Source organism: Candoia aspera, chromosome 1 (genome assembly GCF_035149785.1).
Source record: "Candoia aspera isolate rCanAsp1 chromosome 1, rCanAsp1.hap2, whole genome shotgun sequence".
In the NCBI taxonomy this organism is placed as follows: domain Eukaryota; kingdom Metazoa; phylum Chordata; class Lepidosauria; order Squamata; family Boidae; genus Candoia; species Candoia aspera.
The window spans coordinates 292,530,321-292,557,943 of record NC_086153.1 but is presented as its reverse complement, the minus strand read 5'-3'; the positions used below and the strand labels follow the sequence as shown (position 1 = coordinate 292,557,943).

The following is a 27,623-nucleotide window of genomic DNA, read 5'->3' as shown; positions in this document are numbered from 1 at the left end:
TTCCGTGTAGTCATGCCGGCCACGTGACCACGGAAGTGTCTGTGGACAAACGCCGGCTCTTCGGCTTTGAAATGGAGATGAGCACCGCCCCCTAGAGTCGGACACGACTGGACTTAATGTCAAGGGAAACCTTTACCTTTACTATAAATAATAATGCATTATTTTAATTTAATTATTTTATTAATTTTATTAATTAAGAATTAACAAATATTAATATTAAATATTAGTTGTATCTTTGCATATGTATGAATGCAGCCCACTGATCAGTGTGTTTTATGTAATGTGGCCCCCTGTATTTATTTGAGTTTGAGATCCCTGATTTAGTCTACACAATGCCTAACCAGTTGCATAAATACAGAAAGTGTTATCCTTATTCTAGGTAATTCTTCATTGTACTCTGGGTAAGGAAGCAGCCCCTTCCCGATCTCATTTCAGTGCTGGTCATGGTAGATAGGTAGTTATAATGCAAGTCATACAGTCCAAAGTAGAGCTTACTAAATCACTTACTAAATTCTACTTAGTAGAATTTCAACCTGCAGAGACACCATGGAATGTAGCTTAAAGCAGAGATGGGCAGCATTTATAGAGCCATGGGCTGCAATTTAGCCTGGAGGCTGCAGAATGCTACCCAGTGAAATCCCTGGAAAGAGCAAAGCCAAAATGTTCAAGGCTTTGTTGGAGGGGTTTCAGGGTTTCATTTACAAGAATGGGAGTGAGAGGCCACTGGCAATAAAATTTCTCTCACCCACAAAATTGTATTGGGGGTTGGGGTGGAGTTTTATTTATTTAAAACATAGCCACTCAAGTTAATCACAATGACTTGGCTGGGCAGCTTATGGATAATTCAATGGAATCTAATAAAAAGAATACAAAGCCACAATATATAAAGTGATAAACAGTAGTGAAATTATAAAATTGTGATCCAAACTGAATGTAGAGGCCATAGGGAGTGGCCTTGAAGGACAGAAGGAAGAGCTGCTACCAAGGCAGTGGTCACATAAGCAGGGCTTGAGCCCAGGCCAAGAAGATAACTTGAGAAAACATCCCAGACAAGCCCCTCCCTAGTTTTCAAGAAGATAAAGTGAGGGAGGGGAAAGCACATTCAGACTTTCAAGGGTCTGTTCCTATAGCTGTTACAATAAAAGTAGTCCTGACCTACATGGCATTAGTTTGGTAGTCTGGTCTACCTTGTTGTGCTGACAGGAAATGAAAACAAGGAGCCTGTATTACCTATTTCTACCTTGGATATATGTCAGGGAATGGAGATTAGAACAGAAAGCATTTCTCAGATCTCTTCAAACTCCTCAGTTTAAGTCTCTGATCCACAGCTTCTGAGCCTAAATAATGCCACTGCTGCTGAGTGAAAGAACAGAGAGGTAAATGGCACTGGAGCACTAGATTGGTCAGATTCCTTACGAAAGATCACCTCAGAATTATAAAGAGCACCCTTTGGTCTCGGGGGGGACCAGCTCCTGGAAATTTATAAGGAAGTATTAGAGCTGAGATGGTTGCTGGAGACAACATTCATTGTAGCCTGCCTTGCTGTAAAGGGTTGTAGACCTGAACTTGGAGAAGGTATGAGAGAGGCATTAAGAGGGGATGGAAGGATTGAGCCATTAGGGAGGGACTTGGAGAAGTGATTACACTGTCCAGAGATAGAAGGAAGCATGAGAAAGAAACTTAATACAACCCAGCCTTGATTTTGTTTCATATAAGATGGGACAGAGAGAAACTTGGACAAACCTTCTGTTAATATACCCTACAACAATAAAATAGCATTCCTGGAATTCCTGTGGTGTCTGTTTCTTGACCTGGCCTACCTGAAAGGGCTGACACTTACATCCCACCATTTACTGTGGGTTGTTTCCCTTGATATCTTTATCTTCGCTTGGATCACAGCCACTCTTCTAGACTGGCCACATTTACAGCCAGTACAGTATAGTAATGTTTGGCTTTGAACCATGATCTTACTTCGTTAACTTTTTGGCTTTAACATATCTGTAGGACTGATATACTGTACCAGCTCTCAACTTCAGCTGTCTTCTTCACTCCTTGCACTTCTGTGGGAGAGAACAGGATGAAATTAGCTGCCATCAGATATTGAGAAAGCTACCCATCTAGATGGTTTTAAGGGGAGATAAGTAAAATTCATATGGATGAGGCTACAAGTCTTGATGGATGTGTTACTGCCTTCTAAATCACAGGCAGGGTACTGTAAATATTTGCTGCTGGGATTAATAGTGAGCAGTCACCCTGCTCATAATAATAAGCTTCCTGACACCAATGATCGACCAACATGTGAAATTGAATGCTGAACTAGATGAAGTCTTGGCCAGATCCAGTAGGGCTATTTTTATGTTTTTCTTAGTCTCCTATTAAATAGTTCCTGAACTAATTTGAGAAATCTCTGTGGTAATACATTTTTTAGTCTGAGTGACAGAGATTTGGACAGTATTTTCATATATTTCTTTAGGCTGGAATTATTGTTCAGCCCCAAGTGTAAGAACTGACACCTTTAGTCCCAATAATGACCTGACTCATGCACAGTTGAAATATGCAGAATTCAGATTTATTGAGATTAGTGTACAGATCAAGAGAAAAGCTGCAATTAAAAGCTTTCCCGCCTAACTAGCTAATTAAAACATTCCATTTACCCCTCTCCCCCTTCCTATCTCTTCCCACCTAATTCTAACAGTCAGCCATACCAGGCACAGATGTCTTCTGGCAGTGTGACCTTGACTCCCTCCCTCCCTCCCAGCCCAAACAGAGAAGAGTCACACTCCTTGCAATTCCCCCTCCCATCTGGTGCTTGACATGCATTGACTCATCATGGCAAAGGAACATGATCAGATGATTCAGCAATCATTTGATTGTGGGATCTGATACCAAGAGCCATGTTTTCCAGCTATATATGTTTCTTTTGCTAGTTTGGCCAGTGATTCATAACTTGCCCTGTGCTGTGTAATTTCACTGTATAATGTACATTCAAATATGCTGTATAGGTATATAGTCTCAAGCTAGTCTATGTGAGCCCAAGGAGGATGACATCCGTTGCATACCTTTCTAGCCCAAATTCAGCTTCTTTTCATTGTTCACAACCCTTGATAGTTAATATAACTAGTGTGCAGAGTACTACCTATCATACGGACCAAAGAAATGTTTATCTCTATTATTTTGTCTTCATTGCTGGCTGTATCCATCACACAAATTACTTTGCAGTACTATGTACTATTTGTCAATCTGTTTTAGACAGAAATATACCCCACCTCCAGACCTCTACCCATGACCAACACCATAGTAGTGTTTGACAGGGAAAAATAGAGTGAATACGTGCAAGTTATACATAGAAGGTAAAAAACTGGAAGAAGCAGATGAATTTCTGTACTGTTACAATGTTACTAAAAATGGGGAAATGGATGGAGAAATTTTAAATGTGCTCTGCCCCATCTTCTTACCTTTCCAATAATTTTCCTCTAAGGTATTACTGTGCATTTTGACTAGTCTGACTGGAGTTCTACTTTCACAATTGTGTGGGATAGGTTTACAAGTGTCCTGAACAAAGAATTATTATGCCCTTGTACTTCGGGGTCTGTCAACCCAGAGAAAGAGATTTTATTGAATTGTTCCTTTTATAAGGATTCCCACCATCTACTAATAACATCTCTTTTATATAACTATCTGGATAGATCAGATATATTTTATGTCATTCTCCTTTTATCTGATTCAAATCATAACTCATTAAGTGGCAAAATTTATTTCTGGGGCCATGCTTACTAGGAAACAAATTGCGATATTCAGATTGTTCCATAGGTTTAAGTCAAATTCTGCTACATATTAAAATTTTTACAATTTCTTTTATGAATTTTGTTGTATTTAAGTTTTTTTTTAATATATGTCCTTGGTCTTGGACTAAATATATCTAACTGTATCACCTGTTGCAAGGAATCAATCAATTTTATTTCGGTGATAGACCAGCATGTGCAAGGAATGAATGTTTGCTAAGAGAAGAAAAATCTACTATGTATAAGAGTGCTTCTGTCAACTTAGTTTTGTGGAAATGAGAGTTGGATATGTTGTGGAAACATAAATGTGAATTGAACAGAGTGAGAATGAAGTACTTAAAAATGGTAAAACAAAACAAAGTAAGGTAAAAAAAATGAACAGATGCTGAATGAATGTGGATTGAATTCAAATGTGAGTGACCAATACCAACAAAGCACATGGCTATAGAGAGAGAGAATGTATAAAGGATCAAACTGTGAAATAAATATATATTAGGAAGAGGGAAGGTTCAAGAGGAAGGGGAAGTGACTTTCAATTATGACTGAAAAAGTCATAATTGAAAGGAGTTGATGACATCTTCAAAAAGAGAAAGGTGAGAAGTTTAAAAGAAAAAGTTGATGTGTAAGTAGTATATGGATGTGATAGAAGCAGGAATGCTTTGTAAGGATAGAAAGTATAGTGAATGGTGTTGACTTCAACTAGATTTAGTTATGAGTCTTCGTTTCTGAACACATCTGAACACTTTTGCTTTCTACTGTAGTTCTCACTCTTTTTCTGTGCTTTGTGCAACACTGCTTATCCCAAATGAAATAGCATTACGCCCTGGTGGCCCTGAGATAACCCAAAGTGGCTTTGGACCCCACCCTCCAGTGCCAGATCCCCATGGACGAAGTGGTGGGGACGAGTAAGCCTGGCAGCGCCACGGACTGCAATAATACCGTATAGTTGGCCTCAGTGTGGCAGACCTTGATGGTGAGAAGCGGGGGATTTGGAGTAAGAACCTGTCCATCTCCTCCCAACTGACCCAGAGATGGCAGAAAACAGTTAGGGTCCCTCCAGAGTGAGTGAAGGACTCTCTCCTGGGGATGAGAGATGACGGGGGGAGTCTGGGAGCATGTGATTGTATAAAAGAGCACTCACCTCTGTGTGAGAGTCGGTGTGGGTGAGGAATGGACAAGTGATCCCCCCTGTTGACTGGTGAGAGAGGCCAAGGGGGACATAGTGAATGGGGGGGGGGGTGATGGTTGGGCTCTCACAGCTCTGAGAGCGAGAGCTGGTGTGCCAGAGGGCCTGCCATCCTGTGGGCTACTGAGTGTGTGTAAGGACGTATGAATGGATGGAGAGAGCCCTATTTCGAACAAGGGACTCCAGAGGTACAGGATCAGGGGCAAAAAGATTAGGAGTCACTGGGGGCTGTAGGGCGGGGCATATCATTGAGGTGGTGACGGGTAGGAGATGCTATGGCGAGAGCCAGAAGACGGGCCATCTTCAGGGAAGACACCCCCAGTATTAGTTACCGGTGGCATGCTCCAGCCCTCTATGCTCAGACCCAGGTCCTGGACAGCAGATTCATAGGGGCCCAGGCCTTCGACTGCTGCTGCTTAATGCCAGGTGAGTCAACAACAAAGCTCCCCTCATATGTGATTTGATCACCGAGGAGGGGGCAAACCTGGCATGTATCACCGAGACCTGGCTGGGCCCTGAAGGGGGGATACCCCTTTCAGAAATGTGCCCGGCCAGGTTTATGGTATGGTACCAGCCGAGACTTCAGGGCAGCAGGGGAGGGGTGGCTGTTGTCATCCCAAAGTCTCTAGTAGCCTTGAGGGGTACTGCTCCACAAGTGGCTGGGTGTGAGACCCCTGTTTTTCAAGTTCTGTTCCTGAGAACAGTTGGGGGTATTGCTACTGTACCAGCCTCCCTGCTGCATAGCAACCTCCCTGCCTGAGCTGCTGGAGGCTCTTTCGGGGCTGGCAGTGGAGTTCCCCAGGCTTATGATTCTGGGGGACTTCAACCTGCCATCCCTGGGGTGCGCCTCGGAGGCAGCTCGGGAGTTCATGGCTACCATGGCAGCCATGAGCCTGTCCCAGATTATTCGGGACCCAACTTGAGACAGTGGCCTCACTCCGGACTTGGTTTTCTTTGGAGTAGTGGCAATGTGATCTGAGGGGAGAGTTACAGCTATCCTCATTGTCATGGTCAGATCATGCCCTGGTGGCCCTGAGATTCTCTTATGCCGCCCCCCTCCACAGGGAGGCAGGACCCATTTGTCTGGTCCACCCCCGGCAACTGATGGACCCAGTAGGGTTTCAGAGGGAGCTGGGGTTTATATCTGAGGATCTGCTGCATGTTCCAGCGGAGGCCCTGGCTGCTGCCTGGAATAGGGAGCAGCCGGGGCCTTGGACAGGATCACTCCTGTGCGGCCTCTCTTGTCCCATTGAACCTGACACTCCCCGTGGTTTACGGAAGCTGAGGGTTCTGAAGAGGATTAAGAGACATCTAGAGCACCGCTGGAGGAAGACAAAGACTGAATCCGACCAAACACAGGTTAGAGCCGCTATTAAGGCCTACCTTGTGGCGATAAGAGCGGCGAAACGTCAATACTTACCCGCTTTTATTGCATCCGCAGAATGCTGCCCAACGGCCCTGTTTAAAATTACTCAATCCCTTTTGCAGAAGGTGAGCCCAGCGACCCACCTACAGGGCTGTGCAGAGGAATTTGCTGAGCATCTGCAGGACAAAATCGCTCGGATCCGCTCTAAGTTAGACTCTAAGCGTGAGGCATGGCCTGCGGCGATACCGGGGGAGCGTACTTACCCAGTTATCTGGGAGCAGTTTGATCCTGTTGGACCTGAGGAAGTGGACCACCACTTGTCACCTAGACCCATGCCCCTCCTGGCTGGTAAAAACAGCTCAGGAGGTGACATGTGGTTGGGTACAGGCGATGGTTAATACATCCTAGAGAGAGGGGGTGTTCCCAGTTGCCTTTAAAGAGGCGTTCGTGCACCCCCTCCTCAAGAAACCATTGCTGGACCCTATTGTTCTGGACAATTTTCGCCCAGTCTCCCACCTCCCCTTTTTGGGGAAAGTGGTTGAGAAAGTGGTGGCTTTGCAGCTCCAGAGGGTTCTGGAGGAAATGGATTATCTAGACCCCTTTCAGTCAGGTTTCAGGCCTGGTTATGGGACAGAAAACGACATTGGTTGCGCTTATGGATGATCTCTGGCGGGAGTGGGATGGTGGCAGTGCATCCATCCTTGCTCTTCTTGACCTCTCAGCAGTTTTCGATATCATTGACCATGGTATTCTTTTGGGGCAGCTCAGGGAGTTGGGGGTGGGTGGCGTGGTTTTGTGCTGGTTCACCTCCTTCCTCCAGGGCTGGTCCCAATCGGTAGTGATAGGGAGCAAGAGATCCAACCCTCGGCCCCTCCTTTGTGGGGTGCCACAGGGTTCAGTTCTCTCTCCGCTCCTTTTCAACATCTACATGAAACCGCTGGGTGAGATCATCCGTCACCACGGGGTGAGGTATCATCAATATGCTGATGAGAACCCTGGTAAGATGGAGTGGCTGGGCTCTTCCATATCCAGGACTTTGTCATCTTTGGTTCTGGATGGGGTTGCAGTGCCCCAGACGGACCTGGTGTGTAATCTGGGGGTCCTCCTGGACTCACGGCTCCTGCCCTTGTTATCTCCCATGTAGACTATTGCAACACGCTCTACATGGACCTACCCTTGAAGAGTATCTGGAAGCTTCAGCTGGTCCAGAATGCAGCCACGCGGGCTGGTTTTGGTGCCCCTAGAAGGGCGCATACACTGCTGCTGCGTGAGCTGCATTGGGTACCAGTTTGCTTCCAGGTCTAATTCAAGGTGTTGGTTATCACCTTCAAAGCCCTACATGGCATGGGGCCAGGCTACCTGAGGGACCACCTCTTCCCCGCTACGTCAATCTGTCCCACCCGATCAGGCAGAGAGGGCATGTTGCAGACCCTGTCAGTAAAAGAATTCTGGTTGGTGGGGTCCAGGAAACGGGCCTTCTCTGCAGTAGCTCCTGCCCTGTGGGACATGTTGCCCCCGGAGGTGAGGCTAGCCCCATCGCTGCTGACCTTCCAGAGGAACCTGAAGACCTGGCTCTGCCGCCTTGCTTGGGGAGGAGAGGGGAGTAGCTCCGCATGGGGACAGCTGGTACCTTAGAGTGCTCCTCCCACATATGGACTGTATTAGACCCTCCTGCCACTTGGATTTTATTCCTATTTTTATTCCTATTTTTATTTTTATTTTATTTTTATATTTATCTATTAAGGGTAATTATTTATTTGTATACTGTATTGTATTTATATTTTACGCTCATTGTTTTAATTGACTATTTTATTGTAAACCGCCGATTGGAGGAGATGGACAGGCATAAATAAAATAAATAAATAAAGGGAATAATGTGTATGTATGGATAAGTAACACTATTTATTCCTTTAAATAGAATTTAGTAATCTCATTAATTTAATCCAGTATGGATGTTCTTTAGAATAAAAGCTATTACATTCTTTGGGATAGTTCCAAATAAATTTGGATACAGTTAAGCTCTAAATCCAAGAGCCAGTTTGGTGTAGTGGATAAGGCATCAGGCTAGAAACCGGGAGACCGTGAGTTCTAGTCCCGCCTTAGGCACAAAGCCAGCTGGGTGACCTTGGGCCAGTCACTTTTTCTCAGCCCTAAGAAGGAGGCAATGGCAAACCACTTCTGAAAAACCTTGCCAAGAAAACTGCAGGGACTTGTCCAGGCAGTCTCCGAGAATCAGACACGATTGAACATATTAAAATAAATAAATAAATAAGCTCTAAATACCTTACAAGGTGCTTACATTATTAATATGCAATCCTATGCAGTCCAAGGAAGATAAAGGATCAAAACTGGCCAGAAAGGCTCTGTAGCAGCAAAAGAGGAAAGAATAATAGAAATATATTTCTATAGAAGTCTCTGAAATCCATTTTGGACAATATTGTTTTATTTCATATTATTATTTTATTAAAAAATTCCCCCAGGTAGGCAATTTTTTAATTCTATTATCTAAATTTCCTTATTGCTTGTTTTGCTTTGATAGTTTCAAAAAATTGAAGTTTAAATTAAAATGTGCTTAACTGTGTTTAGTAAATAGAGTATAATTTTAAAACAGCATGTACAGGGAAAATAATAGAAGCATATTCTCTTTGTACAGTTTGGAAACTGAATGTGAATCTCAAAAAGAGTTTTATATCTATGGGAAACAATTCTTGGGCTCTTATTTGGAACACATATTATTAAAAGAACTTTGGGTCATTTTTCTAGTGAAGAAACATGAATGAATATCGATACCAGATGCTATGTATCTTGTCAGATTTATTGACAGTTGCAGTCTGTACACTATTGGGATGAAATGGCAGTTGACAAAAGCAAATTGCAGGCTTATAACCGAGATGCAACAACACGTTCTGAACTCCAGCCAAGCTGTTCTGTCAAAGTATAGGCAGCATTTATTTCTACTAGACATTGTGAAGTCACAACTTTTGTGTTTCAACCATATTGAAAGTGGGCAAAAGGATCCTAACCACTCCTTTCAACTGCTGTAGTTGGCAGCTGTGTTACATACTGCTCCAAAATAACATGTCTTCTAAGAGGGTACAAAACCTTATCCATGCTACAAAAAAGTATCACTCAAACTATTTTTAAACAGTAGGTGTACCAGAAGCACGATTGAAAGTTTATACTTGAGAAAACGTATGGGCCACATGAATTTACTTTAACGAATCACTCTGGAGTCTCAACTGCACTCTGAGTTTTAGAAAATTGTAATAGAAAAGTATATGGTACTTAATTTTTTTTTCCCAATGGACAACTGACCCCACCCCAGAATTAAAGCCAGAGATGTGCAAAATCAAGAATGGGAATTCTTAAACTTATGGCTTAATTTTTGAGACAGGTCCCAGGGGAAAAAAATTAAGGGTATTTTTATGATTGAAGAGCATATATACATTTCATAAATAAATGATATTATGGTAGTGAGGATTCATAAACAGTTAGCAAACTTGCCTTGAACTATTAGGATAAATATTTACACTATCTGATAGAATGGAAAATTGAATTTAAACTAGTATTTGAGGGAAAGGATCCTCTGGAGCTTTTTAAGCAGGGGCTGAAAATCCATCTAGAATTTTTTTTTTAGACTCAGGATTTCCTTCATCAAGCAGCAGGTTGGATCTAGAAGGCCAAAAAGTCTTCTACTTTATGAATCAGAGATTCAATTTAGAGTACCCAGTTACTTTCAGAACACACAAAGAGCTTTATTGGATCAAACCTTAACCACTGTGTGTCAAAAAGTATTGAACTAGTTGCATTTGGGAAACTCCAGCCTGAACTGGAGATAGTAGCCCTTTTCACTTCCCAGCAACCAGCATTTAAGGTATGCTACCAGTGATTCAGAAGATAATAGCCATATTAGTAAATATTGATAGCGTGATTCTCCACAAACTTACCGAATCCCCTCTTAAGTTATATAAAGTGACTTCCATTACCTTAATTAAATTTCACAGTTTAACTCTATGCCTTTGAAAAAGTATTTCTATCCGTTGCCCCTGAACCTTCCTGTATTTAGTTTCAGCAGATGACTTCCAGTTTTAGCATTATGGATGAAAAAAGATAACTTCTCTCCGCTTTATTTATACTGTGCATGGTTTTATATGCCTTTGACCCTCACCTACCTTCATTCCAAGCTAAACACCCTTGGCTGCTATAGTATTTCCTCATAGAGGGATCTGCTCCAGCACCCTAATATTTTCTGGTAACTTCTTTTCACCTTTTCCAGCTCTATAGTATCCTATTTAGGATTCAGTGGTAAGCAGTGTACCAAGGAGGTCTTACCATGGATTTGATTTAAGGATATTATTATATCTTCATTGCTATTTGTAATTCCCTCTCTAATCATTCCAAGCATTGAATTAGCCTTTTTTAATAGCAGCTGCAGACTGAGTTGATATTTTCATTAAGCTGCCCACTGTGACTCCTAAATCCCTTCCCAGATCTAGCGCTACCAGCTCAGATCCATTAATGTATAGGCAAAGCTTGGGTTTTTGCTTGTTTGTTTGGTTGACTTCCAACTTCTCTGCAGTAGCTCCTGCCCTCTGGAACATCCTATCCCTGGAGGTGAGGTTAGCCCCATCGCTCCTGACCTTCTGGAAGAATCTGAAGACCTGGCCCTGCCACCTGGCTTGGGGCAGGGAGGGGAATAGTCATGCTTGGGGATGGCTGATGCCCTAGAGTGCTCGTCCCATGCAAGGACTGAATTAGATCATTGCCATCCGGACTTTATTTTTATCTATATTTATTGTTATTTGTAATTGCATTTTATATAGTGTATTTTTATATGTTGTAGTTATATTGTATATCTATTGTTTTACTGATTATTTTGTTGTAAACTGCCCAGAGTCCCTCTGGTGGGAGGAGATGGGCGGTGACAAATTTGATAAATAAATATTCATTTATTTACATTAAAATGCATTTCCCATTTTGAAGTTCATTCACTCAATTTGCAGAGATCCTTTTGGAGTTCTTTTCTGTCCCTTTTTGGTTTTATCATCCAGAACAGTTTGGTATCATCAACAAACTCAATGCTTAGGCCTAATTCCAGATCATTTATGTACAAGTTAAAAATCACTGGTCCCAACATGGATCCCTGGTGGGCTCATTTTGCATATCTCCCCAGTATGACAATTGTTCATATATTCTTACATTTTACTTCTTGTTTTTTAACCAGTTGTCAGTCCAGGAAAAAAAACCTGTCCTCTTAACCAATGCTTGAATCAAAGTATTAGTATTACTTTACTGAAGTAGCTCTCAACCAGCAGTATATGGGCCACTGCATTTTGCTCCAGTTGGAGTTTACAAAGAGTCTTGAAGGGAAACCATCAGTAGAATATATTACAGTAATCCAAGTTCAACATAATGACAGTGTACATATCTAGGTAGAGTCTACCTTGGCCACTCCACCTGCTGCTTTAGCAGGAGCTGTAAAGATACACTAGTCACAAACCTTCTTCAGAGGAAGTGCAAGCATGTTCAGACTTAAAGTAGGGGCCATAAGAGAGTCCATAGACCTCTGGATAAACCGCAGCTCTGTCTTGCTGGGGTTCAGCTTTAGCCTGTTTCATCACCCAGATCAATTTCCAGACAAATGGTCAAAGCATCCATAGCATCTCCTGTTCAGCCCAGAGTGGAGATGTATAGGTGGGTATCGCCTGCATATTGGTAATACCTCACCCAAACCAACAGATGACCTCTCCCAATAGTTTCATATAGCCATTTGCTTGTGACTATGTGAGAACTTTGAATGACCCCCTCTTCAGCCACTCATCTCACTGCTACCTGTGCAAAGCTGGCTGAGCTCATGCTGGAGAGGATCCTCCCCACTTCCTCAGATTCTACAAGCTCAAAAGAATCCTGGGTCATATCACAAGACAAGATCCAAGTTATTTTCTTTGGTTCTATCAATGTGGAGCCAAGATCTGAATGGATACAAATGATTTTATCAGTAAATGTTTGGAAAACCAGCCATAGCAACATGAAGGATTATTAGGCCATTCTTTCCTAATAAGGAATGGGTCACCTTAAACAGAGCAGCTGGATGACAATCCAATGATGCCAATAAACGCAGAGAAATACTGACATTTTGCTTAGAGGAAATCCTGTTCAAAACAGTGGTTGCCTCTGAATTCCAGAGGTCAACAAAGGATGTGGTAAAATGACCAGAATTTTGCTTGGGGAAAAAAATTGAGACTTCTTGGAAACTGAGGAGATCTATTAGGCACCTGGGGTGGCTTTATCTTAATTCCCCACCCCAACTTTTCAAAGGTCACCAGTGTCAACTTTTTAAGAATATAATTCCATAATTGTGTTTATAACTCCCATAATTCCTTTTTGATTTAATTAGGAGGAACAAATAGCTGCTCAGAGCCTTTCCACTGGAGCAGTTTAGAAGCCTGAATACCTATAGTCGTGGAGAAAAGTAAGTACACCCTCTTTGAATTCTATGATTTTATGCATCAGGACATAATAAAAATCATCTAGTCCTTAGCAGGTCTTTAAAATTAGGTAAAGACAACCTCAGGTGAACAACAACACATGACATATTATACTGTGTCATTATTTATTTTTACAAAAATAAAGCCAAAATGGAGAAGCCATGTGTGAAAAAGTAAGTACACCCTTACTGCTTCCATAGGTATTAAGAGGCTAAGTAGCAGCCAGGTGCTGCTAATCAAATACCCTTGATTAATTGATCATCAACAAGTGCGACCACCTCTATAAAAGCCGAAGTTTTAGGAGTTTGCTGGTGTGGAGCATTCAGGTGTGTGTTAACACAATGCCAAAGAGTAAAGATGTCAGCAATAATCTTAGAGAAGCAGTTGTTGTTGCCCATCAATCTGGGAAGGGTTATAAGGCCATTTCCAAACAATTTAAAGTCCATCATTCTACAGTGAGGTCACTTATTCACAAGTGGAAAACATTCAAGACAGTTGCCAAACTTCTCAGGAGTGGACGTCCCAGCAAATTCACCCCAGGGTCAGACCGTGCAATGCTCAGAGAAATTGCAAAAAATCCAGGCTCTGCAGGCCTCAGCATGTTAAATGTTAACATTCATGACAGTACAATTAGAAAAAGACTGTACAAGTATGGTTTGTTTGGAAGGGTTGCCAGGAGAAAGCCTCTTCTCTCTAAAAAGAACATGGCAGCACAGCTTAGGTTTGCAAAGTTGCATCTGAACAAATTGCAAGACTTCTGGAACAATGTCCTTTGGACAGACAAGACCAAAGTGGAGATGTTTGGCCATAATGCACAGCACCATGTTTGGCGAAAACCAAACACAGCATATCAGCGCAAACATCCCATACCAACTGTCAAGCACGGTGGTGGAGGGGTGACGATTTGGGCTTGTTCTGCAGCGACAGGACCTGGGCACCTTGCACTCATTGCATCGACCATGAACTCCTCTGTATACCAAAGTATTGTAGAGTCAAATGTGAGGCCATCTGTCCGACAGCTAAAGCTTGGCCAAGATTGGGTCATGCAACAGGACAATGATCCCATGCACACCAGCAAATCTACAACGAAATGGCTGAAAAAGAAACGAATCAAGGTGTTGCAATGGCTAGTCAAAGTCCAGACCTCAACCTGATTGAAATGCTGTGGCGGGACCCTAAGAAAGCTGTGCGTAAACAAATGCCCGCAAACCTCAGTGAACTGAAGCAACGTTGTAAAGAAGAGTGGGCCAAAATTCCTCCACAACGATGTGAGAGACTGATAAAGTAAAGGTAAAGGTTTCCCTTGACGTAAAGTCCAGTCGAATCCGACTCTAGGGGGCGGTGCTCATCTCCGTTTCTAAGCCATGGAGCCGGCGTTGTCATAGACACTTCCGGGTCATGTGGCCAGCATGACGACTCGGAACGCCGTTACCTTCCCGCTGAAGCGGTACCTATTGATCTACTCACATTTGCATGTTTTCGAACTGCTAGGTGAGCAGGAGCTGGGACGAGCAACGGGAGCTCACCCCGCTGCGCGGTTTCGAACCGCCGACCTTCCGATCGGCAGCTCAGCGGTTTAACCCGCAGCGCCACCGCGTCCCTTAAGAGAGACTGATAAAGTCACAGAAAACAATTAATTCAAGTTATTGCTGATAAAGGTGGTTCTACAAGCTATTGAATCATAGGGTGTACTTACTTTTTCACACATGGCTTTTCCATTTTGGCTTTATTTTTGTAAAAATAAATAATGACACAGTGTAATGTGTCATGTGTTGTTGTTCATCTGAGGTTGTCTTTACCTAATTTTAAGACCTGCTAAGGACCAGGTGATTTTTATTATGTCCTGATACGTAAAACCATAGAACTCAAAGAGGGTGTACTTACTTTTTCCCACAACTGTACATAAATAAATGTGAAGCATTGGATATGTGCTAAGTCTGTCACTTTTATTCATAACTTTTGAGTATTTCAAATCTCCCCCTATATTTCAGTAAAAAATTTTTTCATAAAATAAAATGGATGCTAGGGTTAGCAGTCATAGTGTTCTTACTAACCAGTCACACTAAACATTATTTTTTATGGGACTAATTTTGTACAAAGTAGTAGCTATGGCATCTGAATCATAAAAATATGAAGTGGCTTTCTTGGTACTTGAAAACATAATTGCCTCTGATATGCAGCTTGAATTTCCAATGGATTAAGCATGCTTTTCCTGGTCTTGATTGCTGACAGACTGTATATAATGCTGTTTGCAGGCTCCATTTTTATTATACTTACGTTCAAACCCAACAATACACTTCCCGTTATCTGGTGTGTGTATGGGAGAGAAGGTATGTCTGGGAATGGGGAGAGAAAGTTTACAGAGCTAGTTTTTGAAGAATTCCTACAGTTATTTGCATTTGATTTTAGTTCCTTTGATCATGTTTGAGTATCTCAGTATTCTGATATTCATCATAGGCAAAAGTAATGCTGCAATCCTCTGTGTTTGACATATATATCATATGAGCTTGCACCTAGAACATGCACTTCCCGTTGTAATTATTGCATATTGGAAAACTACTGTGATCCTTGGTATATATTTACATTTATTAGTGTGTATTATAGTAACATTTATTTATATATTTTGCCATTTAAATGTTTTCACTAGCTGATTTTTTGGTTTAAATCTCAGGGATATGGCACTTTTCTTTTAAGGAGATACCCATATTCACATCAATAAACCTTTTAACATACCACATGAACCTCTGGTTTTTTTTTGAATTTACTTGCCATGTATTATTATTTGTATGCTCTAAATTTGTATATTTATCTTAGACTCATACAACGTAATTAATTTTTGGTTTAAAGCTGTTCAAGAATTGGAGAATAAATTTCTTACCTGAGCACTTTTTTTACTTTGAATGTATGTTTTTTGTTTCAACATGAAATAGTAATGAAATGCTAGTCTGTTAGGTATAGTGCATTATAATATTGCATTCAATACTTTTCTCTTTGTGTTTTTTTATAGTTTCCAAATAAAACAGTTGCACATGTGGCTTGCAATATGCTTAATATGTTGGTTCATTATGTACACAGGCTACAACTCTACCAGCCTGATTCACCATTAAAAATTATTCAAGTAAGTAAAAGCAAAAGATACATTTGAACATGAATTTTCATGTAATAATCTTTAGCAAAATATTTTCAGAGTGGCCAATGGTATGTGTGTCATGCAAGTTTCACAGTGTAGCACTGAAATTCACAGCTTATGAAATAATAGTATGTTTTTATCAGAATTGTTCACTACCAATGCACATGTTGGCCAAGAAGGCCAAATCAAATATAGATACCATGGGGAAGAGTTAAAACAGGGTCTCAGAAATGTTTATAACAATATAATGATTTACTCAAATAAAAGTTATTGTTATTGTACTAACCAGGCAGATGGGATCGGTGGAGATCTTTAGGCAAAGATTTTAGGAGGGCGTAGGTAATCAGTCAGAATGGAGCTAATGCAACCTTTGGGAGTTAATGAAACCTTTCTCCACTCTGAAATAGAGAGATGGTCATTGATGAAATCACTTCTGTAGTTTTCAGAACAATAACAGAAATAGGTTAATGCCATTTAGTAGCATTTTAAGGAATGATAAATCTTTTTTCAGTTGTTTATCTAGTTTCAGAATTTATATGGATAAAAGTTTAAGATTCATTTAAGATGAATCAATTAGTTGTGGCCACCTACAGTAATATATCTCAAATGTTCAGTCTCTTTCATATGGGAAGCATAAGGCAGGTATCATAATAAATGTCAAACAGCAGTGTCACATCTGGAAACAGGAAAAAAGTATACAAAAAAGTATATTTTTCTGAAATATATGAAAAAATATAAAGAACATTTTAATATTTAATATGAATAGTATGAAGTATATTTTAATATATTTCAGTGGCTTATAAATGTCTTGCCATGGCAGTAAAAGCCATTAAGATACACCAGTATGAAGCATATACTTTAAAATGTATTATGCTGACTCGCACTGAATCAAGGTGACTGACTTCTAGGTAAATGCGGTTAACATCAATTTTACAGAACTAATAGCAGTAATTCTTGAATACTGACATTTTGACATTATTCAGTCTCAAAAGCAGCTTCCAAACAGCAACCTAAGACTTTGAAGAAGTTAACCATTTTAAATAATTGCTAAGTAAGATTACAGTGATTACATAGAACAGAATGAAATAATACTAACAATGCTAAATTAAAATTGCATAGAAAAATAAATATGCAATAGTTAATTTCCAAACAAGAATCTATATGACTAAACACTATGAAAGCCATCGCCATACAACCAACACTTTATTCACCAGATAAAATTAAGGCCAGTTTCATACACAATACACAAAAATAAAAACACCATCAGTTTGCTTGTTCAAAAAATACAATTTTAAGCTTAGAGATGTAGATTTCTTTTTAAAATATGTTTATTGTCTGCAGATATTGATAGCTACCATCACTCATCTCTTGCCCAGTACAGAAGCTTCTTCTTATGAGCAAGATAAGAGGGTAAGCAGATTTCTTTTATGTTGCTCTATTGCAATGTACTGTATGCTTATGACTAGTACAAAACTGAAGAACAGTTAGTTTGGGTTGTAAATGAAACCACGAATTATATGTGCGCATTTCATAAATAGGCTTAGGCTCCATTTTCCTGGGTGGACAAGGGGCTTAGCTGCCCTCATGTGCATTGCTTCCTCATGGATGTGTTCCTGCTCCCACCACCAGCAACTCCATTTCACTTATTTATTTTCAGATTTTTATCCTGCCCTTAAATTTTTTGTCAGCTCAAGGCAGTATACATAAATAATGATCCTGCATACTATTTTTCCCATAACTAAAACCCTCTGAGGTGGGTTGGGCTAAGAGAGAATGACTGGCCCAAAGTCACCCAAGCTCAAATGTCCACTAGAAGAGCAAAAGGCCAATTGTTTATTTATCTTCTGTGAAACAGGAAATTTGGGGAGTCGAGTTTCATGGTCCACAGATGAGAGATGATTAAAGAATATGGCCCTGGTATACACAGCCTCCTTCTGGCTTCAGAACGCACTCTGTAAGATGGGGATGGCCGTGTCAACAGCATTATCAACTGGAGTACTGTTAATAGACATGTGTAAGGCTGCAGAATCATTGACCTTTGTAAAACATTATAAAATAGATAAGTTTGACACAAACAAAGCCTTTGCCCATGCTGTGTAACAAAGAGTACTATAAATTGTTACACTGATCTACCCTGAGAATCCTGCTATAGTATATCCCTTTCCTTTTAGCTCACAGTAGTTGGGCTTCCCTTTCTGATCACCATAAGATAGACCCAACAATCCCACCCTATTTAGGAAGAAGAGAAAAATCTATACGAGATACCAAGTGACCCAAGATTTAGGATGCAGGTTACATCACTGCATTATATTAACCATGAAATGTTACTCTTCCATTTCTATGCGTTTTAGCAGTTACAAGCTTATTATTAATAACATACACAATAAAGAAGGAGTTAAACCAACTGAAGTGAAGTCAGTGCAACTGAATGAATGGAAAGGGTTTCCTTGAAGGAACAAGAAGAAATCTTAACCTCTTTCTTCTAGCTAGAAGAGCATAAGTTGTGCTCCCCAATTTCTGCCCAGACACAACACATCCTAGAGAACAGAAATCCTTTATTTTTTTTCCTGTTAGGTTCATCTTCCCGTGACTAGAAAGATACTTCACAGTAAGTTCAATTACCAATCAGTCATATGATCTAGCAAGGGTCTTTAAGGTGATACAAATCCTTTTCTGTGATACAGGTCCCTTTTATGTTTTAGTTTCATACAAAATTAGCATAATGGCCTGGATCCAAAGCCTGCAATCCACAAAAGAAAGTCTGTTTCTATCTGTGGAATAAGTTAGATCCACTAGTTGGTAAAAACATAGAAAGAGGCTTCTTTTGGCAAGTCATCTTTCCCCTTACAGATTCCTGTATACCCAGAACATCTGCTTCAATGTGTTGGGGTGTTTTCCCAAACATTTATTTATTTTATTTACATGTTGGTTTTATACCCCACCCTTCCTCCAAGAGCTTAAGACAGTGAGAAAGGAAAGTTGTATATTAGCACTCCTGTTACTGTTCGACTGTGACTCCAGGACAGGTCTAGAGAGCTGCAGCTTGATGGGACTTCCAGGGGAGTGCAGCATAATGGATAAAGCCTAAATGAACCAGGAAGAAAGATGTAATGGATCAGAAATGGCTCGTCGCTTTGGGATTTTCCATTATTATTTTCTTGGTGTGCTGAAGCTTTTACCATCTTTCATCCATAGTGGTAAAACTTCAACAAATTGAGAACATTAGAATTTCAGTGATTGCTTAGAACATGTACCGTAAATGATTACATATGTACTTTGATTTTGTTAATATGTCTGTGTAGAAAAAATAAGAAAATTGTGCTTAAACATTGTGCTATTCATTGGTTACAAATATAGTCCATCTAAAACTATGTTTCTTTGAAGTTCTGTTGTGTTTAACTCTCTTACTGAGACTAAGATGACCTTGTGTTTTAGTAGGATCAGGCCTTACTTATTTGTGTCTGTATTTCTACTATCAAACTGTTGGCATAACACATACTGAGATACAAAGTGCTTCTTGTATGGATTCCTGCTGAAGCTACAGTTTAAAAGGAAACATGGAAAATCAAATCAAATAAATTATCCTTCATAGTTATCTGTAATTTAGAAATCTTTCTATTACAGTTGGTGGTATCTCTACTTCTTTGTTTGTTGGACTGGACAATGGCATTGCCACTGCGGACATTATTACAGCCTATTCATGCTGCAGCATCTGAAAATGATAAAACTGAAAAATCTGTTCTTAACTACATATATAAGGTATTAGCTACCCCTTTTACTTTTGATTTGGGTTTATGCAAATTTTGTCTTTTGACATTTTTAAACTTTTTGGTTTTGCAAATAAGCAAAGAAGCAAAACGGAACAAAGAAAGGAGAGCTATTTTCATGTGCCATGTTTTCTCAGAATTATAAGTCAGAACTCTGAACAACTCTGACTTATGAGTAAATGAGAAGTATGTTGCACCCTGTTTCATTCGTTCCTACTGAGGGCTCCTGCCAGCAGGTGCAGCTAACAAATCCAGATGGCTTTGTCTGAAGCTTGTTTAATTTCTGTATAAGCCAGGGAATCTGTCTTATGAAAGGAAAAAAGTCAGAATACCTGGTTCATGCAACTTTGTCATCACACCATGAGCAGAGCCATCCAGATTTCCCAGCTCTGCCTGTTGGCAAGAGGAACCAGCAGAAGCTGGAGAACCTTCTCTATGCTCTGATATTCTCTGAGCATAGATGGCCATTCCTAATCACAGTGTACTTTGGACCATTCTCTGAACAGAAATAATATATTGAAAGTTCAAAAACACAGTGCAAATAGAATAGAGTAAAACTACTTTAAAAAACATCAGATTATATAAATGAAAACAAAGAACAAATATTAACAGAGTAAAACAATATTGAGAGCCAGTTTGGTGTAGTGGTTAAGGCATCAGGCTAGAAACCGGGAGACCGTGAGTTCTAGTCCCGCCTTAGGCACAAAGCCAGCTGGGTGACCTTGGGCCAGTCACTCTCTCTCAGCCCCAGGAAGGAGGCAATGGCAAACCACTTCTGAAAAACCTTGCCAAGAAAACTGCAGGGACTTGTCCAGGCAGTCTCCGAGAATCTTTGCATGGCCCCAGACAGAAGATGGGCATTTCAAAACCAAGGTACCACAATTAAAAGGGCCTTTTCAGTGATATGTCTGTGGGGAGGCACATTCAAACATCAGTCTCAGATAAAATCTAGATGGGAACTTTTGGGGATTCATTCATTCATGGTACTGATTTTCCAAACTGTAAAAGTCTTAAAAAGTCAAAACAGCACTTTAAATTACCAGTAGAAAGTCTCTTCAGTATCCAGCCATTTATTACTTGGGAGTAGAGTAAACCATTTTCAGTAGCAGTTCATTTAGAAGGCTACTCTTGAATAGGATTGAAATAATCAATTTGGACTGGAGAGACCCAGTTCAAGTCCTCACTTGAACCAGATATGAATACAATAATGGATACATTAAATAATAATTACATATCATGAGAACAGTTACAAATCAGAATAATACGAAAGGATTCTCATCATCTTCCTTAGTCCAAACAAAACTATGTGCGCTTTGGTAGTTACATCACAGATTTAAGAATTCTGTGTATCCTGTGTGGATTTTATGCCAAACCTCTGAGAAGTAATCCTGTTTCCTCTTTAGTCTTTCACACTTGTATACATAGGTTTTAGTAAGCTTTGTTTTTTTCAAGGTTCTTCATGGATGTGTCTATGGATCTCAGTGCTTCAGCAACCTGAAATATTTTCCAATGAGCCTATCTGATTTAGCATCTTTGGATTACGATCCTTTTATGCATTTGGAAAATTTGAAAGAACCAGAACCACTCCATTCACCTGATTCAGAACGGTCTTCCAAACTCCAGCCAGTCACAGAAGGTTTGTTTGCTTTAATTAACTTCTTTTTCTGAAGGATTGTTATTCAGACTAATACTTCAATATTGGAAAATCTACAATAATTTTCAAGTGTTGTAGATTTTCCAATATTGAAGTATTAGTCTAAAGTATGAGTTCTAAATTACATCTAATATCACAGTTATAGATTATAGATGGTGTTAATAAGCATGGAATAGAGTAATACAATTCTGAGTAATTACAACTCTGTTTGCTACAATAAGTACATCTTTACAACATACATCAATTTTATAATAGATTTTTCTGTGCCCCAGTAAACAAGTAAGATATTTACCATTTTTATTGTTAGCAAATATTTATGTTATTTAGCAAACGATCACGTACACGTTTAAGTCATTGTACACTAATTTTTTAAACCTTAAAATTTGCTTCATGCTTATTTATCAACTTGTTTTTTAAAAAAACAACAACCTACATTTGATTTTTTTTCTCTGAAAATAAACACCTTGAATTAATACTTCAAATCATTTTAATTTAGATTTTTTCTCTTATGAAGTATCAGATGGTATTAGTGAAAAGAAATTTGGGAGATATAGGTTTTTATACTGAGGCTAAATATTCTGTGTAGTATCATTCTCCTCCAATATTAAGCTGTTCCCTTTAGGCTTCCTTAAAGGTATTAAGGACTAGATAAATACAGAACCATTTTGCAGCAGCTGTGTGCTAACAGCAGGTGATTTTGTGGTCTGCAGTGACTCCGTGCTGTTTTTTTTTATGTGGAGAAAATGGCTAATCATTGTGCCCTTGTCTAAGGCATGCTTCATCATTTTCAAGTACTTTTTTGGCCAAAGAATTCTGAACACAGAGCTGTCCTCTAATAAGCTCAGTATTGGATTGAACAAATCTGATTTGAGAACTATTGGCAGGAGGAACGGTAATTATTAAATTTACTGAGGAGTGAAGCAAGCTACTGTAGTTGGCTTTTTGTCAAATGGCTGTGGTCTTATTAGTGAAGAGTAATCATCTGCAGGGTCAGAATGAAAGAAGCACCGAAGGATTCATTCCCCCCTAATTACAGTTTCACCTATACATATTATGCAAAGCTAATATTTAAACTAGTTGCCAAAATTAATTTCCCCTACATGTTATATTGCAAGTGTAAAGAATTGCAGCCAGTTTTTGTGCCTTACTGCTTTTGTATGCTATAATAATGTGTAATTATGGGTTCACAGCAAATACTCTGTGATTTGTTTAATCTGCCTGTTTGAAAAGACAACCTTGAATAGTTCCCTCCGCCTATTCTTAAATTAATATCTGTTGGAGAAAACACCAGCATTGCGGTCCTTCATTTGTGCATTTCCACACAGGAGTGAGTCTTCGTTTTTTTTCTAAAATCCTAAATGAGATATTTTTTCTACCTCCTGTTATATTGTCGTAGATAAGTTAGTAACCTATTTAAGGTATTTTAAGAAGATCCCTGATAATCCCGAGTTGGTTGGGTGACCAGTACAAGTACCAAGCGTTTTGTCAATTTTGGAACTCCTAACAATATTAAAATTTAAGTATTTGTCATTTTCTCACAACAGCCTATAATTCTAAAGGAAGTGAAGCAAATTGTTAGATAAGTCAGGATGAGTTCATATCAGCAAACATGACCTACCCTTAAGTATTTGGTACACACAGCGTTAGCATAATTCCTTTATTGTCTTTCTTCTCACTTTACATGATCCTCCCTTGTTTTAAGACCTGATATGATTCCAATTTATGTCAGAAAGAAATGTTGCTATTACTGACCTACAGAAATATGTAATCTTGAACATACGGCAAGAATAACGAGGCACAGAAAACTGTCAGCTCAGTTCACCCAATTTCCAAGGCAGATATTTCTTTGAGCCACTGTGGTATAGTGGTATATGAGTGAGCATATCCAAGTTGAAGCTCCAGCCAATCATATCATTTATTGATTTACTGTATGCAGTCAATTAAAAAAAGAGTCAGTTTGGTGTAGTGGTTAAGGTGCTGGCCTAGAAACCAGGAGATTGTAAGCTCTAGGCTTCCCTTAGGCATGAAAGCCAGCTGGGCGACTTTGGGCCAGTCACTCTCTCAGCCCAACCCACCTCACAGGATTGTTGCTGTGGAGAAAATAGGCAGGAGTATTAGATATGTTTGCTGCTTTGATTTGACCAAAATATTTTTTAAAAGCAGAATATTAATAATATCATCTCAGTATAACCTACTGTACTTCATAGAGTTGTGCATGAATAAAATAGGAAAGTGGGGAACCTACACACTGCCTTGAGTTCTTGGAAGAAAGGTTGTTAATTTAAATAATTAGATAAAGTGGGCAGACCATCCTCAAGATTTTCTGTTGACACAAGTTCATAATTTCCTAATGCTTGATGCTACAAAAAACTTGATGCTTAGCCCTCCGCAAAATAGAAAGGATTTCTGATATATGGAAAATAGTTAACTGTGTTCCCAACTGAGTTGATTTTAGAATGCTATACATAGGAAGTCAAGTTCTGTGGATACTTGGTTGTGGTTTTTTTCCCCATGTGTCTGTTTCAGTCTAGCTTACATTCTGCCTTATGCAGAGATTTTCATTCAAGACAGAAGCTATATCATGCAGTGCAGAGCACTGTGCAGTATTTGATGTTATAAATATGAGGGCAGCAATATTTTTTTCTCCAAACAAGATACATTACTTTCAGATTTAAGTCATGTTTTCCTGCAAAACTGGGAAGTATATTAAATAAAGCTTGTTTGAAGCTTTGTTGCTTCAAGTTCTTTAGATTCTACCAGGAAATATTAAGAATTCTATAAAACCATTCAGTTAATATGTTGAAACCCATAGTGTCATAAATATGTCAAGCTCTCAGAATATTAATGAAAAAGAGGGAACCTTTTCATTAACAGGTGGTCCAGAGCTGGTTCCACCATGAGGCAGCTGCCATTAAAGGTCAACAGATAATGAATTAGCTACAATACAAAATATGCTATATAAATTATACTATAAGAAAAAGGCACTGTGAGGACTAGGAGAACCGGATTTGGCCACACATTTTGGCACTACACACATCCATTACAATAAGTCTTTACAGATGCCAATCATTCTTCCCACTAAGAAATTACCAACTCACAGTCAAGAAAAAAAGAAATATAAAATCTATACCTGAGGGTATCTGTATATCTCTTTCTATTTCTCTCTCTGTGTATCTATAATGGCTTGAGGCTTATAGTTGGCAATTGTAGTTTTCTGCTCTGAATACAGCTTTTCTAATATCTGTAATAAAATTAAATTATTAAAGAGCAGTGTCCTTGAATCTCTGCCTTCTAGCCTTCGAATCTAGATGAAGGCATCATTTGGATTATCCTGTAGCTTCAGGAATATGCAAATTATATTCAGGATTTTAGATTTCAACCTAAGGTCAAGATTGCACTAATGTTTTCTTTTCTTTTCTTTTCTGGAAAATGAGCACTTCTAAAATAGTGTTATCTGCGAGAAAATGTGTCTCAGTCTCACTTCAGCTGTGAAATATCACTCAGTTCCCTTCTTAAATCCAACTGCTGAAAATGTTTGCTTCTTCTGTCTTAGTTCTATACTTCCCATATGGTGGGAAGGTGGTCCTCTCCTTTTCAAGAAGGAAAGCTGATAACTTCTGTTCATATTTTTCTTTTCTCTATGCTATTGAAGTGCTAAAATGTTTTTTATAATTATTTGTATTTTTAAAACTGGGCTTATGGTAAAATTGCTTTCATTATTCATTTTCATTTAATAATTTTTTTAATGAAATGTCTATTATCCCTAGTAAACAGTATTTTTCTTGTAGCAGTTTATGAATATGGTTTTATGCAGGCCATACTGCACCTCTTCAGAATCCCTTAACGTTTAAATGGATAGGTATTATATTTTTATTGCTATCATTATAACCTAAACTATTGAATTTCGTTTTTTTCAGTAAAATCTCATATGCAACAAGGACTGATCTCTGTGGCAGCTCGTACTGTGATAGCTCATCTGGTAAACCACTTAGGCCATTATCCAATGAGTGGGGGGCCTGCTATGCTAACAAGTCAAGTATGTGAAAATAATGACAATCCTTTCTGCGAGAATCTTGAGCTTTCTCCTGAACTTTTTGAGAACCCCAATCTCCAATTCTTTGTATTAAATAATACCACATTAGTTTCATGTATACAGATAAGAGCAGAAGAGAACATGCCTGGAGGAGGTTTGTCTGCTGGACTAGTCTCAGCCAATTCAAATGTCCGAATTATAGTACGAGATCTGTCTGGGAAATATTCTTGGGATTCTGCCATTATGTATGGGCCTCCCCCTCCATGTGGCCTAAGTGGACCAACCACTTTTATGCTGTCACTGCCCCATCAAGAGGAATCAGAAGATGCCTCAGAACCTACTGCATATACAGAAGAAATGTATGTAAAAGATGGAATTACTTTTTCACTAAAAAGAAGATTTAGAGACACTGTGCCAACATGGGATACAATAAAGGATGAAGAAGATGCCCTTGATGAACTTTTGCAGTATGTAGGAATCACTAGTCCTGAGTGTTTACAGAGGACAGGTGTGTCTCTCAATATACCTGCTCCTCAACCAGTTTGTGTGTCAGAGAAGCAGGAAAATGATGTAATCAATGCAATCCTTAAACAGGACACTGAAGAAAGGGATTTTATTGAAAAACACTTCAGTGACTTAAATATGAAGGCTATGGAGCAGGATGAGCCACTTCCACAAAAACCCTATTCGGCATTTTACTATTGCAGGTTGCTCCTTAGTATTCTTGGAATGAATTCTTGGGATAAAAGGTAAAATGACAATGTTATTTGCTATTAAATACAACACAGTTTGGTCTTTTTCAGGACTGAGAGAGATTTTAAGTGACAGACATGCTGCTACTAAAAACAATAGAAGCATATCCCTTCCCCACTTCCAGGACAGCCACTCCTTGTTTAGCGAGTATCTCGATTAGCAACCATTCGCAAATACAACAGTAATAAACAGTAATAAAAAAATCATTTTCCAACCAATGTGCACATTTACAAATTTTGTGAACCTGAAAACAAAAACCTTCAGTTTGATTTAAGTTCTGGTCAGTTTCAGGCAGCAGCAAGCTGGCCAGAGCTTCTGTCTTTTTAAGAAATTTATTAAGTTTCAAGATAAAGATAAAAGCTACAAAAAAAGCAAAAAGAACTAAAAATATGTGAAAACACAAGAGAAATTTTTTTTTCAACATTACAGAGGGATATGATTTCCAACTTTTAACTGCAAGGATATACAAAAATTTTCCATAATCAATCTCTTACTCTATATTAAACCAAAACCACATTGTTTCTATAAATCATTCCACTTTGGCACATTATAAAAATCACTAAGTACAGTTATTCCCTCCCTTATATTTAAAAAACAATCATATAGACCTCCTAAACAACTTCCCCCCCAAAAAGATAACACTTATTTAATTATTCCCTTCCTACTACTATTCTATACATTTCTGTCTACTATAATAAAAATCAAACTAAAAAGCACATAAATTATCTGCCACTATACTTAATAGTACAACAGTTTTAATAATCTTAATGAACCCAAAAAAGAAAATTCAAAACAGTAACCTTAAATCCTTAAAACCATCCAAACAAACATTTTTATACCCTAATAATTTTAATCCATATCCTTAAAAACAAATAACATCAATCAAACCCTAAAAGCAGTTCAGGTAAACATTCTTTAATCCTTATCCCACTTCAAAATAAAGCAAAGTATTACATATCCCCACAATGGGCACAGAGCTTTTCTCTTGAAAAAAATCAAACAGCCCAACTGCCCCCCTCATAAATTCCAACTTCTCTTCAGAAAACCTACCATACATAATGACCCCTTCTTTTTCATGTCATTTCACCAGAAAGTTCCACTTATTGCTTGCAGATCCCTCTCTCCCTTAAATTTCCCCAACTCCACTATCCAGTCTTCATCCAGCATCTCAATAGAAATCCCAATCTCATTCTTAGAAGAAACATTTTTATCACTGTTGAATTCCTTAATTTCATCCACTACTTCCCCAACCAAATGACACATTTTAGACCTCATATTTTCCACGATGTCCTGAATGTCTTGTATAAAAGCTTGGTAGGAGTCAGAAAAAAATCAGTTTAAAATCTTCCATGTCTCACACGGAGATTATGGCGCCCGCTAGGAACTTAACCAGCGAAAGTTGAAGATACGGAAAAGTTCCAGAGTATTTACACAAGCAAAAGTGATATAAGCAGACAGTTCCCA

At 39.1% G+C, this 27,623-nt stretch overlaps 1 protein-coding gene across 3 annotated transcripts in view; it reads left to right on the top strand.

Annotated features, from left to right (window-relative positions):
* RALGAPA1 (Ral GTPase activating protein catalytic subunit alpha 1) overlaps nucleotides 1–27,623 on the top strand; it is a 164,637-nt gene that overhangs the window by 77,877 nt on the left and 59,137 nt on the right. For all 3 annotated transcript variants that reach the window (XM_063290052.1, XM_063290053.1, XM_063290054.1), the window contains 5 exons: nucleotides 15,830–15,940; nucleotides 17,294–17,362; nucleotides 19,577–19,711; nucleotides 21,172–21,355; nucleotides 25,291–26,155. In XM_063290052.1, coding sequence (XP_063146122.1) covers nucleotides 15,830–15,940; nucleotides 17,294–17,362; nucleotides 19,577–19,711; nucleotides 21,172–21,355; nucleotides 25,291–26,155 — 1,364 coding nt within the window. The remainder of the gene's footprint in view (nucleotides 1–15,829; nucleotides 15,941–17,293; nucleotides 17,363–19,576; nucleotides 19,712–21,171; nucleotides 21,356–25,290; nucleotides 26,156–27,623) is intronic.